The 13667-nt window shown below is 46.4% G+C and overlaps 2 protein-coding genes across 6 annotated transcripts in view; both read left to right on the top strand.

Moving 5' to 3' along the window:
* The window catches only part of Cfap70 (cilia and flagella associated protein 70), a 58075-nt gene extending 49607 nt beyond the window's left edge, over nucleotides 1–8468 (top strand). For 3 of the 4 annotated variants that reach the window (NM_029698.1, NM_001163638.1, NM_001163639.1), the window contains 6 exons: nucleotides 1416–1568; nucleotides 2140–2301; nucleotides 5386–5475; nucleotides 7643–7744; nucleotides 7978–8025; nucleotides 8257–8468. In NM_029698.1, the coding sequence (NP_083974.1) occupies nucleotides 1416–1568; nucleotides 2140–2301; nucleotides 5386–5475; nucleotides 7643–7744; nucleotides 7978–8025; nucleotides 8257–8337 (636 nt within the window). In that variant the 3' untranslated portion in view covers nucleotides 8338–8468. Of the gene's footprint in view, nucleotides 1–1415; nucleotides 1569–2139; nucleotides 2302–5195; nucleotides 5353–5385; nucleotides 5476–7642; nucleotides 7745–7977; nucleotides 8026–8256 lie in introns of those variants that run through there. The other variant, XM_006519684.1, reaches the window with a different exon arrangement.
* A 555-nt stretch (nucleotides 8469–9023) lies between these two features.
* On the top strand, nucleotides 9024–11436 carry Mrps16 (mitochondrial ribosomal protein S16). Of its 2 annotated transcripts, none has more exons than NM_025440.3 (3): nucleotides 9024–9177; nucleotides 10505–10765; nucleotides 11198–11436. In NM_025440.3, the coding sequence occupies exons 1-3, from the start codon at nucleotides 9165–9167 to the stop codon at nucleotides 11329–11331; spliced, it is 408 nt and encodes a 135-aa protein (NP_079716.1). In that variant the 5' UTR covers nucleotides 9024–9164; the 3' UTR covers nucleotides 11332–11436. The 2 variants fall into 2 exon arrangements, 1 of the variants encoding a protein (NP_079716.1); NR_155747.1 differs by having other exon boundaries at nucleotides 9168–9480.
* The last annotated feature ends 2231 nt before the right edge of the window (nucleotides 11437–13667 follow it).

Genomic DNA, 13667 nt, shown 5'->3' with positions numbered 1-13667 from the left:
GGTAACTTACATAAGTCAGTCTTCTCCTCCCACCATGTGGGTTTTGGGGATCAAAGTGAGGTCATTTGGCTTGGTAGCAAGTACCTTTACCCACTGGGCCATCTTGCCAGCCCCTGGGTCTTTTCTTTAGAGCCTCATGAGGTCGGGAGTCCTAAGCATGTGATCATGCTCCCTTTCCCTACAGTGTTCTGACCAACTGAAAGCAGATTCACAGTGCCATGTGAGAAGGGCTTAAAATATTGAGTGATTTTAATCATAAAACTAGAATATAGGTCTGGCAAGACGGCTTAGTGGGAAAAGGGACACCAAGTCTCATGAGTTGAGTTTGATTCCTGGAACCCATATGGTGGAAGAAGAGAACTAACTCTTGTCTAAGTTATTCTCTTGCCTCCAAATGGACAATGTGGTATCTGTGTGCTACCCGCCTTATCCCTACAAACATACACACACATACAAACACAAATAAACATAAAAATTGTTTTGAACTGGGCTAAAGAATATGACTGTTTCCAAATATACTGACACACATAATCACAGGCAGAGCATCTGGGAGCAGTCTTTTTCCCAGAAAAGAAGTCCATCTAATAAGCACGTGCCTACACGAGGGGTACCATGAGCAAGTGGTGGGAGGGAGGGGGACCTGGTAGAGTTGACTCCGATCTTACAAATATGTATCTCACTTGAGGGCATGCAATCTCAAGGATTATGAACTGGGTGGGATTGGATCACATTAGACATGAACTCTTCCCAACAGTGAATACATGCACCTCCCTGGGTCAGTGCCATGAGGCAGGTAGAGAGAACAGTCTTGCTAGGGTAGTTTCCTGGGAAGGTGTGCATAAGGGTTCCGTATCGCAGACTAAGACTAGAATGTACTGCAAAAGCTGAGGGTGGGGGGTGTCACAGGCACGTGCAACTGCACCAGATTTGCAGGTCTTTTAAGGGGGTGGGGATAAAGAGCCTCCGATGCACTGGTACTAACTAACATAAATGTGTAGTGCTATGGCAAAAGCAGCAATGTCTGTTTGTGAAATCCCAAGTCTTAGCTCATTAGAGAGGCAGGGATTGTTTCATTATGAGTTTCCTTAAAATGTCAACTGTTTGGAAATGTTCCGTCAAGTGTAAGCAGGGGGGTTGACGAAGTGCCTTTGCCTGAACAACCTCATAAGAGCAGTCTGAATCTCAAGCTCATGGTCACAAGGCCTGCACCATGCAGTGCTGCATTGGAAGTGTTGGTGTTTGCTGACTGCGTAGCTTGTGGCTTCCCTTGTCCCTGTACCCCTGCAGATGTTCATTCTCCCCTATAAGACGTCCCTCACTGTGGCCATCAGAGCCACACTCTCTCCACCCTAAAAGCTATTCAGCTAGCACAGTGCAGTCATTCTTATGTTCTTTATCCCTGGGTTTCCTTGCAGTTTGTGCACAGAGTGCTGGCACATGAGCTGCTGTGCCCCCAAGGAGGACCCAGTTGTGAGTATTATCTGGTTCTGGCCCAGACACATCTTCTCAAGAAGGACTTTGCCAAGACAGAGGAGTACCTGCAGCAAGCAGCACAGATGGACTACCTGGTACTGATTTTCCTAGAGAAAGCCTCTTGAATGGGAACAAGAAGGGGTGAACGGTCTTTGCTAAAGCAGAGATGAAAGCGGAACACAATAGCATGTCTCAGCTGCCTAGGCGAGCGAGCCCAAGAGCTGGAAGGTAGCATGGGCAGCTTCATGATCCTCTGTCTGGAAATAGTCAATAGATCAGTGGTGCCACATCTCAGAGACTGCTAGCCTGTGTGGGTAATATTTATGTGTGCATTTGGCTTTTGTTAGTAATCATGAGTTCTATAAAAGGTAAGGGATAGGCAGTCATTTATCAGGAGTTGCTCGTTATTTCAAGTTTCTAGACTTTTCTTTGCTTCTAATAGCATCATACGGATGATCGCTGAGTGTTTATCTCAACATTCACCCCAAAGACAAAATGGCTTCTGAGGAATACAAGAATGAGAGCATGCCCACCCATGTGACTAGAACGGCTCTCTCCGTATGCGTGCTCTTAGGGGGAAAAAGGGGAGGAAATGTATTAAATGTTTAACAAAATTCATTAGGGACTTAACTGCCACATCACCCTGCGTGTTCTTTGTTTCCTCAGAACCCTAATGTCTGGGGTGTGAAGGGCCATCTCTACTTCCTGAGTGGAAACCATGCTGAGGCCAAAGAATGCTATGAGAGAACTATTAGTTTTGTAGTTGATGCTTCTGAGATGCACTTCATCTTCCTACGCCTGGGACACATCTACTTGGAAGAGAAAGAGGTAAGGGAAAGAAAGAGAAGGTTCTGATCCATGGTCCAGGACCTGGCAGAGGCTACAGAGGGAAGTAGCTCAACACTGCCACCTACAGTAACCTCAGGAGCTTCCAGCCTGGGTCCTGCCACACCTCAGAGCCACTTATCAGACTTACACCTTAGGTACAACCACATCCATGGCTGTACTGCAGAAAAGAATTCAGGACAAGTCAGGATGAAGCAGAGTTCTGGAGTTTATTAGATAGAAACACAGAATAGCATACCCTTTAGTTAAATGTGATTTGGGGAGGAGACATCCCAAATGCGGATGGCCTTCTCCAGAGTGCATTCTAGATGTCCTCACAACATCCACATGTATGAGTCTGGGCTCTCATTAAAAAGTTTTAATGATTAAGCAAGTGTCTTAGTCAGGGTTTCTATTCCTGCACAAACATCATGACCAAGAAGCAAGTTGGGGAGGAAAGGGTTTATTCAGCTTACACTTCCATACTGCTGTTCATCAGCAAGGAAGTCAGGTCTGGAACTCAAGCAGGTCAGAAAGCAGGAGCTGATGCAGAGGCCATGGAGGGATGTTCTTTACTGGCTTGCTTCCCCTGGCTTGCTCAGCCTGCTCTGTTATAGAATCCAAGACTGCCAGCCCAGAGATGATCCCACCCACAAGGGGCCTTTCCCCCTTGATCACTAATTGAGAAAATGCCCCACAGCTGGATCTCTCATGGAGGCATTTTCCCCAACTGAAACTCCTTTCTCTGGGATAACTCCAGCTGTGTCAAGTTGACACAAAACTAGCCAGTACAGCAAGTTTTTGAAGATCATGAATTCAAAATTTAAGTGAACATTGTGAGTTGTGGGGCTGGAGAGGTGGCTCAGTGGCTGAGTGGTTAACACGTGCTATATACGCATCCATGGGTAACCTCTTGCAAAGGAACCCGGGTTGGATCCCAGTACTTCTATAATAGCTCACAAACATCTACCAGGGCACTCTGATCCCAGCACCTACACCAGGCAGCTCACAACCATCTGCAACTCCGACTTCAGGGGATCTGAGTCCGTCTGGAGGTGCCTCCAGGAACCAGCACATACATGGCATATACCCATACGTGTAAATAAATCTTTGTAAAAGAAATCTTTAGCTGAGCAGTGGTCCCACCACTTGGGACACAGAGGCAGGAGAATCTTTGTGAGTTCAAGGCCAACCTGATCTACAGAACAAGCTCCGGAATAGGCAGGACTCTAGAGAGAAACCAGGTCTCAACAAATGAACGAAAAACCAAAGTTGCAGCAGCAGCCAAAGAGTGTATTTCTGGCACCCCCACCAGGTGGCTCCAAACTGCCCAGAACTCCCGTTGCAGGGATCTGACATCTCCAGCCTGCACAGGCCTTGCTGGCACACGAAAGCAGATACACATACATGTGATTAAAAATAAGGCACATTTTTTTTTTTAAGGATTTCCTCTATTAAATGAAATTGCCAAGGTTTCATGAGGAACATCTTTTGGGGTTGGGGGTAAGACAGGAGTGGCTATGCAGTTAAACTGCAGCCCCTCCGCGTCCTAAGCAAATGCCAGCCCCTTCTGGTCCTAAGCAAACACCACTACCCTTGCTTGTCTCTAAGGAGACAAGCGCTATCTCCAGGGGTGGTTCCAATTTCAGCAGCTGAGTTGAAGTTTTTGACTTCCAGGCAGATTCCCAGACAGGGACGTTGCTTTCCTTCTCGTGTTTCCTTGACTCTTCCTGTGTCACAGCCATCCTAAAAAGGGCCACATGGTCATGACACTATACCAACAGCAAAGCCATGAGAGTACGCAATAGAAGAACAAGTCACTTGGACTCACCTAAGAGTTGCCACTGTTCTGCCACAGGCATTTTGACTCCCTGACTTTGTCTCTGTCTCCTTTCCCTTCTTCACCCATAAGTGCCAGTTTTGTATTTAGAACCTTATCCAACAGGAACATGGAGTCACAATGTACGACCATGTGCATGGGAAGGCTAATCCAGGTCTGACAGAAATCAGAGCCCGACTGCAGTGAAGTAAAGGATTTTCTTTCTAGCGTCAGTACAAGCTGCCATCTTCAAGGCACTACTGACCTGTGGTTACTAGGCAACCAGTTTCTAGGCTGAATGCTCAAGGTCAGCTGTAGGTACAAGAGGAGAAAGAGCCTCCAAGTCTTACTTGTTTTGGAAGTTTTGTTTTGGAAAGAGACAGGGTCTTGCTGAGGGTGGCAGTGCATGATCCCAGCCCTCAAGGGGCTTAGGTCACAAGATGGCTTGAGCTCAGAACTTATAAGCCAACCTGGGGAAAATACTAGGCTCTTGTCTTAGACAAGCCGGGCTAGAGACACAGTGCAGTTGGTTGAAGGGATGTCTCTCGTGAAAGCGGCCCTGGGCTCAGTCCCCAGCACCACATAAAACTGGGTGTGGCAGCACATCCTGTAGTTCCTGCTTCCAGGAGACAGAGCTTGGAGAATCAGCTGGCTAAGGTCATCCTGGGCCACACAGCAATTCTGTGGTCAGTCTGGGCTATGAGATGTTGTCTTATCCTCACCCACACTAAAAGGAAAGAAACGGTAACTTATTATAAGACTGTCTTTGAACTTCTGGACTCAAAATCCTCTCGCCTCAACTCTTAGAAGCTGGGCAGCTAGAGATGTAGGCATTGCATCTGGATGAAAGTGACTTTTGAATTTCTCCAAATATCTTCTGTGGTACCATTAAGACGTCTGCTAGGGAAACAGGTTCTCAGAGGGACCAAAGACTCGGTGTCTGCCATCCCCACCACATGGTGCCACTTCTAAGTGAAAAGATCTACTCCGCACAGTCTAGACAGAATTCAAATAACCACTGTGCTTGCCCAAAAATGTCCTGTGTGAGTCCCTCCTGAATCCTTGGATCTGTTCCCAGGTGAAACGCGACCTATCATTTGGCTTCCTCACCCCTCCCCACCCTCTTGCAACGGCTCCTTTGAAGTATTCATGGAAATATCATCCAAGGACTCACTGTGTTCCAGACTATTCTGAAGCAAAACTGCCAAGAAGCTCACAGTTACCCTAACAACATGGTATTTAAGCTTATCGCTCCTTTCTTTTGCCAGTATGAAAACGCAAAGAGAACGTACATGCATGCCTGTAAGAGATCACCTTCGTGCCTCACTTGGCTAGGACTAGGGATTGCCTGTTACCGGGTAAGAGAGCAGAGGCCCGGGGGTCCTCCAAGTGGATTGTGGGGGCTTATGGGGATGGTGGGATGGCAGTGGTCTAATGAAAAAACTGTACTTCAAAATTGTTCATGAACAGAAACCTGGACTAGGAAACTAAAAATATCTTAAAAAAACAAAACAAAACAAAACAAAACAAAAAACCATGAAAACCTGGCCTGAGGAATCTGAGATGTAGAGAGACAGAGGGTAGCTCCCAGGCCCACACAAGCAGCTGTAGCGTCAATGTTTTTCTTTAAGTCTTTTTTTTTTTTTTTTTTTTTTTTAAATCAAGGACTGTTTGAAATTGTCCTTAGTTGTAAAGAGAAGAAAATGCCTTCCCATCACTGTCACCCTGATTCGGCAGTCATTAGCTTTAGATGCTCATTGTCTTCATCTTTGTCCCAGGGTTTCTCGCTAGAGCCTTTCAAGGTGAATTTTAGACATGAGACATCTCATCTGCAAATCCCTTAACATGGTCAGACTTGAATATAATTCCTGTCTTGCCTAGTACTAAAGATGGAGTTCTCCCATACCCAGGATGGTCTCAAACTCACTACCACAGATAACAATGAACTCTCAAGCTCTCTCTCTTACCTACCAAAACTGGGATGACAGACACAGGATTTTCTACCTAAACCATGATGTTATTGGCATCTGTCATGTTCACAGAGTCCCTGCCTGAGGCTGGGGATACCACCTTCAGAGCTGTCAACATGCCTTTGATCCCATCAATCAGGAGGCAGAGGCCAGGTAGTTCTCTATGAAGCCAAGGCCAGCCTGGTCTATACAGCAAGTTCCAGGCCAGCCAGGGCTACAGTAAGATCCTGTCTCAAGAAAAAAAAGTTGTTTTCTGTGCGTGTGCTCCATCACACCCCACACCTTTATCCCTCTTGATCTTGTGCCTCTAACAAACTCCAACTTACCCCTCATGGTCCATTTTAGTGATGTTTCTTCTCTGAGGCCATTTTTCTTCAGTCTTAGGGTAGATCTGATACTATTTCTTTGTGTCACCTTTAGGTCATAAGTGTACTTTTGCTCTGGAAATATTTATTTTGTAGAACTGTTTATGTATTTGATTTTTCATTATATTTGTTTATTTATCTACCAGTGAGGTCTCTGAGGGCAGGGGCTGTATATGTACATACATACTTTAATTCTTAGTATCATGTATATTGCTGAGCAGAGTACACTTCAGCAAATGTATGTCGACTGAATACATGTCTGTAAAACTTAAGGTGTGAGTCAAAACATGGACATGGCTGGAAAGCTGTGCTTCATATTTTCACAGCCTTTGAAACTCACTGTTCTTTTAACACAGAAAACAAACAGAAAACAAAATCTTGGCCTGGGGGCTCATAAATACAATCCCAATTCCTGATCAGCTGAGGAAGGAAGATAGTTTCAAGTTCAAGGCTAGCCTGAAATACCTGAGTTTCCAGCCATAAGTTTCACTAACAGGAACACTCAGTCTCTAAATAATTTAAAAAACAAAAATAAACAAAAAATGAGAGGAAAGATATATACCTACCATATATCCATCCACAAATAATGTTTTTTAATAGTTACATAATTATGTAGGACATATAAAGTATATGCTACATATGAATTCAGAAACACTGGTGAATTTTGAAGGTTTTTTTTTGTTTTTGTTTTTGTTTTTTTTTTGAGTAGCACTGGTATAGGTCGTGGACATCTATTGGTTGAATAGCAGATTCATCTAAGCTGACTCTAGTTGTGTTTTATGAAGTAGAAAAGAGGCCAGGATATGTTTTGGTAGAGGTGTGGTATAGTGAGGTGGGAGAGGTTGCCTCTGTGGGCCCATGCTGAGGCACCCCTTCCCCCTGAGGGACCAGCCACACAACAGATACAGTATAGAATAGAGTTTATTTAGGGCATGTGTAAGGGAGTTGAGAAAGTAGTAGAGACAGAGAAAGGGGGGGGGGCGGGGAGGGAAGAAGAGGAGAAGAGGGAAGGCCAGAATCATTGAGAGAGAGAGAGAGAGCAAAGAGAGGAGCTCCTTTCATAGTAAACTAGGCATACCTGGCAATTGCCAGGTAACCGTGGGGTGGAGCCTAGAAGGAATTCTAACAACTCTACTATGCTTAAGTGGAAACCAATTTGGACTGTATCTCCTAACTCTCTCTCTGCCAAGCTGGAGGAGCTCACGGAAGCTGAGGATGCTCTGTCTGAAGCCAACGCGTTGAATAACTGCAACGCCGAAGTGTGGGCCTATCTGGCTCTGGTCTGCCTGAAAGTGAGTGTTTCTTATTGTCCCTTCACAAGGCCCTCTCAGGGGTCAGGTGAAGGCCCAACTAAGAAAGAAAGGTAAGCTGGCTGTTAGCACACAGCAACTGAAGTTGGAAGAGTTCCAGATTTGTCTCTACTGATGACAAGGAGAATGTTCTGGGCGGTTCCTCCTTGAGATGGATGTGGTCAGTAACCTCCGATTCACATTTTACTAGGAAAGATGTTAATTGCTTCTTTCAGGTTGGACGACAACTGGAAGCAGAGCAGGCTTATAAGTACACAATAAAGGTATGCGACAGCTGATTGCCATTCTGAGAGTGTACAGACCATGAGAGCGCTCAGTGCCTGATGAATTCCCACCCAAGATCCAATACATTCCAATTCTTTGAGAGCTTCCATGGTGTCGAGAATACAGGAGAGGCCCATCCCGTCCCCACAAATCTGGAGCCTCTTAAATTAGGGGTCTTCAAAGTCACCTGGTGTGTTGGACATAACTTCTTCCCTGCCTTGTTTCTGCAGCTGAAACTGAAAGACCAGGCTCTACTTGAAGAAATCCACACTGTACAGGAAATGGTTGGTTTTGGAAATCCATCTTTCTGACAGCCTTACAAGTGGATATTTAATATGGAGCCCCAAGCACGTTTCCTTTCCAAACTGTCACCAGATGAAGCCTGCCCATCCCCACCCCTTTAGTTCACATTAAAAAAATATAAACCCCAAACTCAAAATTTATCATGTTTCTGGAGTCGTATGTATAGCACATTATATTTTATATGCTCTTATGTACATGTAGCTAATTAATAGCCACTATTTGTGGGTAGATATCTGGCATAATGGTGTGACTATTAGAATTACTTTTTAAAGTTTATCTGATCACCTTGTTGGTAAGATTCCCTGGAGGTGCACAATTGCCAAAGTTCTGGACCAATGTTACTGGGGCTTGGAAATTAAGGCAACATCTTCAAAGGTGGGACCAGAATACAACTGTGCTGTGTCACACACAGTTGACAGTGGGTAAGAGAACAGAGGATATTCCGGAGGCGGGGGAACCGTCGCAGGATGGAACGGCCTGCAAGGAACTCAGCACCGCCGCGGACAGGAAAGTCTCCCGCACGCCGCAGGCACTCAGCTGAAGACCGCCAGCAGCCCACGCCTACAGACACGCCTCTTCCGTAGCAGTCAAGGATCAGTCACCGGCGCCCTGTGGCACTCCCGGCGCTCGGTTGCCCTCCCGTGCGCATTGGAAGAGAAAGCGGAAGGGGCGGGCCGATCGGCCGGAGGCTTCCGCAGAGGGCTTTCCGGCTCTGGAGTGGTGCGGACGTCGCGTCGTGTGCCCGCCGGCCGCTTGGGGGCGCTCTTCCGGGCTTCAGGCTCTGTGCCGCGGGGCTGTGCAGCGGGACAGCTGGAGAGCCGCTCGCCCAGGCACCATGGTCCAGCTCAGTGAGTGCGCGGGGCTTCCGGGCGGGCGTGGGCTGCGGCGACCCGGGCTAGGCGCGGCCACATCGCCTTCCAGCGGAGCTTCGTCTCAGTCCGTCTCGCTTTTAGCAGTGGTCTCACTGGGTAGCTCTGGCTGGCCTGGAACTCGCAGCGTAAAGACGGGCTGGCTTCGAACTCCTTCCTAGACAGACCTTTGCCTCTGCCTCCCAAAGGCCCTGTGATTAGAGGCGTGCGCCACCGCGCCCAGCCTGTCTCAGTTTTTTACCACACATCGTAGAAATCGTTTTACAGATGAGGCACCTAAGGGTAAGACAAGGTCATGGCTTAGTAAATGGTGTTAGGGTCCGAGAATTTGGAAATAATCCAATATGAAAACCAAGTTTAAACCAGCAAGCTTATTTTAAAAGCTAATATTTCGGGGAGACGGCTGGGTTCGGGGTCCAAAACGTGACAGCGTGGGGCAAGACAGGACAACCTTTTAAAACATAAAAACCACAAATTGGATGGGCTAGGGACCACATGCATGGTTTTCCATACCTGTCATTTTAAGTGGGTTACTACCGGTCAAGTACCTCAGTTGGCTTTTTTTTTTTTTTAAACTTTTTATTAGGTATTTTCCTCATTTACATTATGCTATCCCAAAAGTCCCCCATACCCACCCCCCACTCCCCTACCCACCCACTCCCCCTTTTTGGCCCTGGCGTACCCCTGTACTGGGGCATATAAAGTTTGCAAGTCCAATGGGCCTCTCTTTCCAGTGATGGCCGACTAGGCCATCTTTTGATACATATGCAGCTAGAGACAAGAGCTCCTGGGTACTGGTTAGTTCATATTGTTGTTCCACCTATAGGGTCTCAGTTGGCTTCTTAACTTGGCCTGGATTGAGGCCAGCCAGTCAGAGCCTATATAGTGGCTGGTTGGTTTCAGTCCGGACTAGTTGCTAACCAACAAGGCATAGGGTGAGATATTGTGGCCTAAGTTCATATGGGGCGCCTGGGGCCAGAAGCCATTTCTGGGAATTCAGCTGTTTCTTAGAATTTATCTTAGTACAAAGTGGAGACTATTTACAAGATGGAGTCTCCAAGGGTAAAGTGGACCCCAACCTCGGCAGGACTGTGTTATGTGGATTTGGAAAAAAGGAGGTATGTCTGGTCTGGAGGGGTTAAGGAGGAGTTTCACCCACACGATTGTATCTAAGCTGGATGGGGCAGGGCATAGATTGGAAGTGAGAACATTGCAGTAGAAGGAGGAATTGTGCCTTTACCTTATATTACCTTATATTTTGAGTCTACTAAACATTTTTGCACCCTAACGAACTATTTCTCTACAGCAACCATTTTCTGCAAAGCCTACCACGGAGGCCACCTAACCATACGCCTTGCTTTGGGTGGCTGCACCAACCGGCCTTTTTACCGCATTGTGGCTGCTCACAACAAGTGCCCCAGGGATGGCCGATTTGTGGAGCAGTTGGGCTCCTATGATCCACTACCCAACAGTCACGGAGAAAAACTAGTTGCCCTCAACCTGGACCGTATCCGGCATTGGATTGGCTGTGGGGCTCACCTCTCTAAGCCTATGGAGAAACTTCTAGGTAAACCAGCCCTGAGCTTAGATAATTTAACAGATGTTATACTGTGGTCAACTCTGTGAGGATGGAAAAGAAGAATGGTTTCTATTCCATCCAAGCTGCTCTGGACAGGAGTGGAGGGTGAAGTAGTGTAACTGCCGTTTTTTAATCTGGAGACCCCCTTTATGGTCTCCTTTAGAACACTCCAAGTGACTGGGATTTTGTGCAAAAAAAATGGGACAACTGTGTCGTGGATACCTGCCTGTCAGTTTGTTTGTTTGTTTGTTTGTTTATTAGTGAGGAGAACGGTGTTAGGAAGTAGACAGTGAGCTTAGCAAGCCAGGAGCCTATTTCTTGCCTATGCTGTTGGTCAGGTGTTGGGTTTCAGTTCTGGGAAGCAGACTCTTGGGAAACTACATGTGAGCTACATTATAATGAGAATCCTGTTGCTTTTAGGTCTGTCTGGCTTTTTCCCCCTTCATCCAATGATGATCACCAATGCTGAGAGACTACGGAGGAGGAGAGCACGAGAGGTCCTCTTAGCGTCTCAGAAAGCAGAGTCAGAGGCCAAAGAGACAGAAGCAAGCTGACTTCAGTGAACACTGCCGTGGCCGCAAAGTCAAGGGCCTGTGAAACTTGTGCATAAAGTTTTGTGTTGGGTTTTAAGGATCAATAAATGGAGTTTTCTAAGTCACGGTCCTCTGGCATAGCCTGAGCAGGAGTCAGACAGAGGTTTCTTTTGTCTGATGTTAGAGCTGGATGTAGATACCTGCTTGGCTTTCCTACCTTACCTTGTGGCATGCAGGGGGTACAGGGAGGTTTGGGCTTTGGGTTAGGCCCTGGTCACACGGGCAGCTTTACAGTTTGCTGGTATCCAGTACGTTCCTGCTTCAGAGTCCTCAGCCGAGTGTTCTTGGCTCATTCAAATGTTTTCTTTAAGACAGGGTTTTTCTCTGCAACCCTGGCTGGTGTGGAGCTTGTTTTATGTAATCTATACACCAGCCTGACCTTGAACTTGTAGTGTCCTCTGAGTGCTAGGATTACAGGGAGGGCTTCTATGCATGGCCCAAATGCTTCCTTAACCACTTGGATCATCCCAAAGGTGAAGAAGACAATCGCCTTGTGTATTGTCTGTTTCCTTGACACATGAGCTCATGTATACAAAGACTCTGATGGAAAAGTTGGGGCTTTAATAGCCTTACCTTTTTTTTTTTTTTTATTGTTTTCTTTTGTTTGTTTTTCTTTTCTGAGATTGGTTTCTCCGGAACAGAACTGACTTTGTGTGCCAGGCTGGCCACCTGCCTCTGTCTGCTGCGTGGCGGGAATGAAGGCGTCCTCCGCTACCCTTTAAAGAGTAATCAGAAGGAAGTGCATCCAAAGGCTGAGAGTCTGTCGCTGTGTGTTCTGTATCACAGCTGTGGGTCAGTCAGATCCACGGTTACAGATGAGGGAGGCTATGCTCAGGAGTAGGAAACATAACTTGAGAACAACTTGGGATTCAAACTCCGTATGTCTACCTACAAAGTATTTTCCTACATATAATGTTGCCTATATGAAAGGAAAAACAAATGATAAGACAGCCATTCCAAAGCTCACTTTAAATGCCAGTGGGAAGCCTAGAACATGGCTCAGGACGTAAAGCGCTTTATTTTTACCTTAGCTCTGAGGTACTGAGTTCACATCCTTAGACCCCATGTACTAGTTAGACAGGAAGCAAAGAGTCTGCAATAGCAGCATCCTACAGGGACATGGGACGGTGGAGAGACAAAGGAATCCTCAGACACGGGCAAGCTGGCATGCACAGTGGAGAAACAACACAGACATCTTGTGTCAAATGAGGTAGGAAGTGAAGACTGACACCTAAGGTGGTATCTGACCTCCATGTGTTAAAGCATGCACATGCCCACTCTAACCAACACATGAATGTGCACGCATACACAGAACAGTCTATGATAGAGTCGTGTTTAGGTATTGTGAGTTCAGTATGTAAATGACAGGCTGTATGAAATCAAACACACCGTCTGCCTCACAGTGCCCCAGAACCATGGGATTCTACAGCTATAAACACGAATCACAGGTTTGCTTTTACGTGCTGGTTAATGTAGGTTTTAAGTTCTAGAGTAAGGCTACATTCTTTAGGAATGTAGTGCTCTGGCCTGTTTTATCTGGATTCTGAGAATAGTTACTTATGTACATTCAGAGGTTGCTCTCCATCCAGTGTGGCTGCTGGTTTTCCTTCACTGGGCATGAAGGAACTTTGAAAGTAGGTAAGAGAGGAACTAAGTTTAGTTGGCCTTGATTTTTAGATCCGAGGAGGGGAAAAGCCGAAGAAGCACTGAACTATTTAAAATGATAGGATGGGTGGGTCAGTGCAATTAGTTTCCATTGCTGTGTGAGGTGACTGCAGCAGGTGAGTGGCGCTGATTCTGTGCTGCCAAAGATACACATCCTTTGAGATAAAAGGCATTCTTAAAAGTTGTGCTTTGTGTATTTTGATTGATACAGGCTATTCCTGCATGGACTGAGGGATTCATCCCAGATGAAGTCATCTAAGCCTATAGTTGTACTCTGAGTATCACCTTAAAAAACACATTAACCTTTGGGTTGAACATGTCAAGTTTCCCAGTTTTCCTTATTTTGTATGATTGTGTATGATTGTGTGTGTTTGTGTGTGTGTAGGCCAAAAGACAACTTGACAGAGTATGTTCTCTCCTGCCACTGTATGGGTCCCAGAGGTCGTCAGGTATGGCGGCATGCCCTCCAACCCGCTGAGCATCCTCTCCAGCCCGAGCATCCGCTCTCTATTCGGAAAACTTTCGTTGTGTCTTGTACCGTACTCTCATGTATCATTGAGCTGTGCAGGGAACTGGGAGGAAGCGCAGTAGTGGCTGGCACCGGGTGGGGCGTGCCTCCTCTCCAGAAGACG

Source organism: Mus musculus, chromosome 14 (assembly GCF_000001635.26).
Source record: "Mus musculus strain C57BL/6J chromosome 14, GRCm38.p6 C57BL/6J".
Lineage (NCBI taxonomy): Eukaryota > Metazoa > Chordata > Mammalia > Rodentia > Muridae > Mus > Mus musculus.
This window is presented reverse-complemented; position numbering and strand designations above follow the sequence as displayed.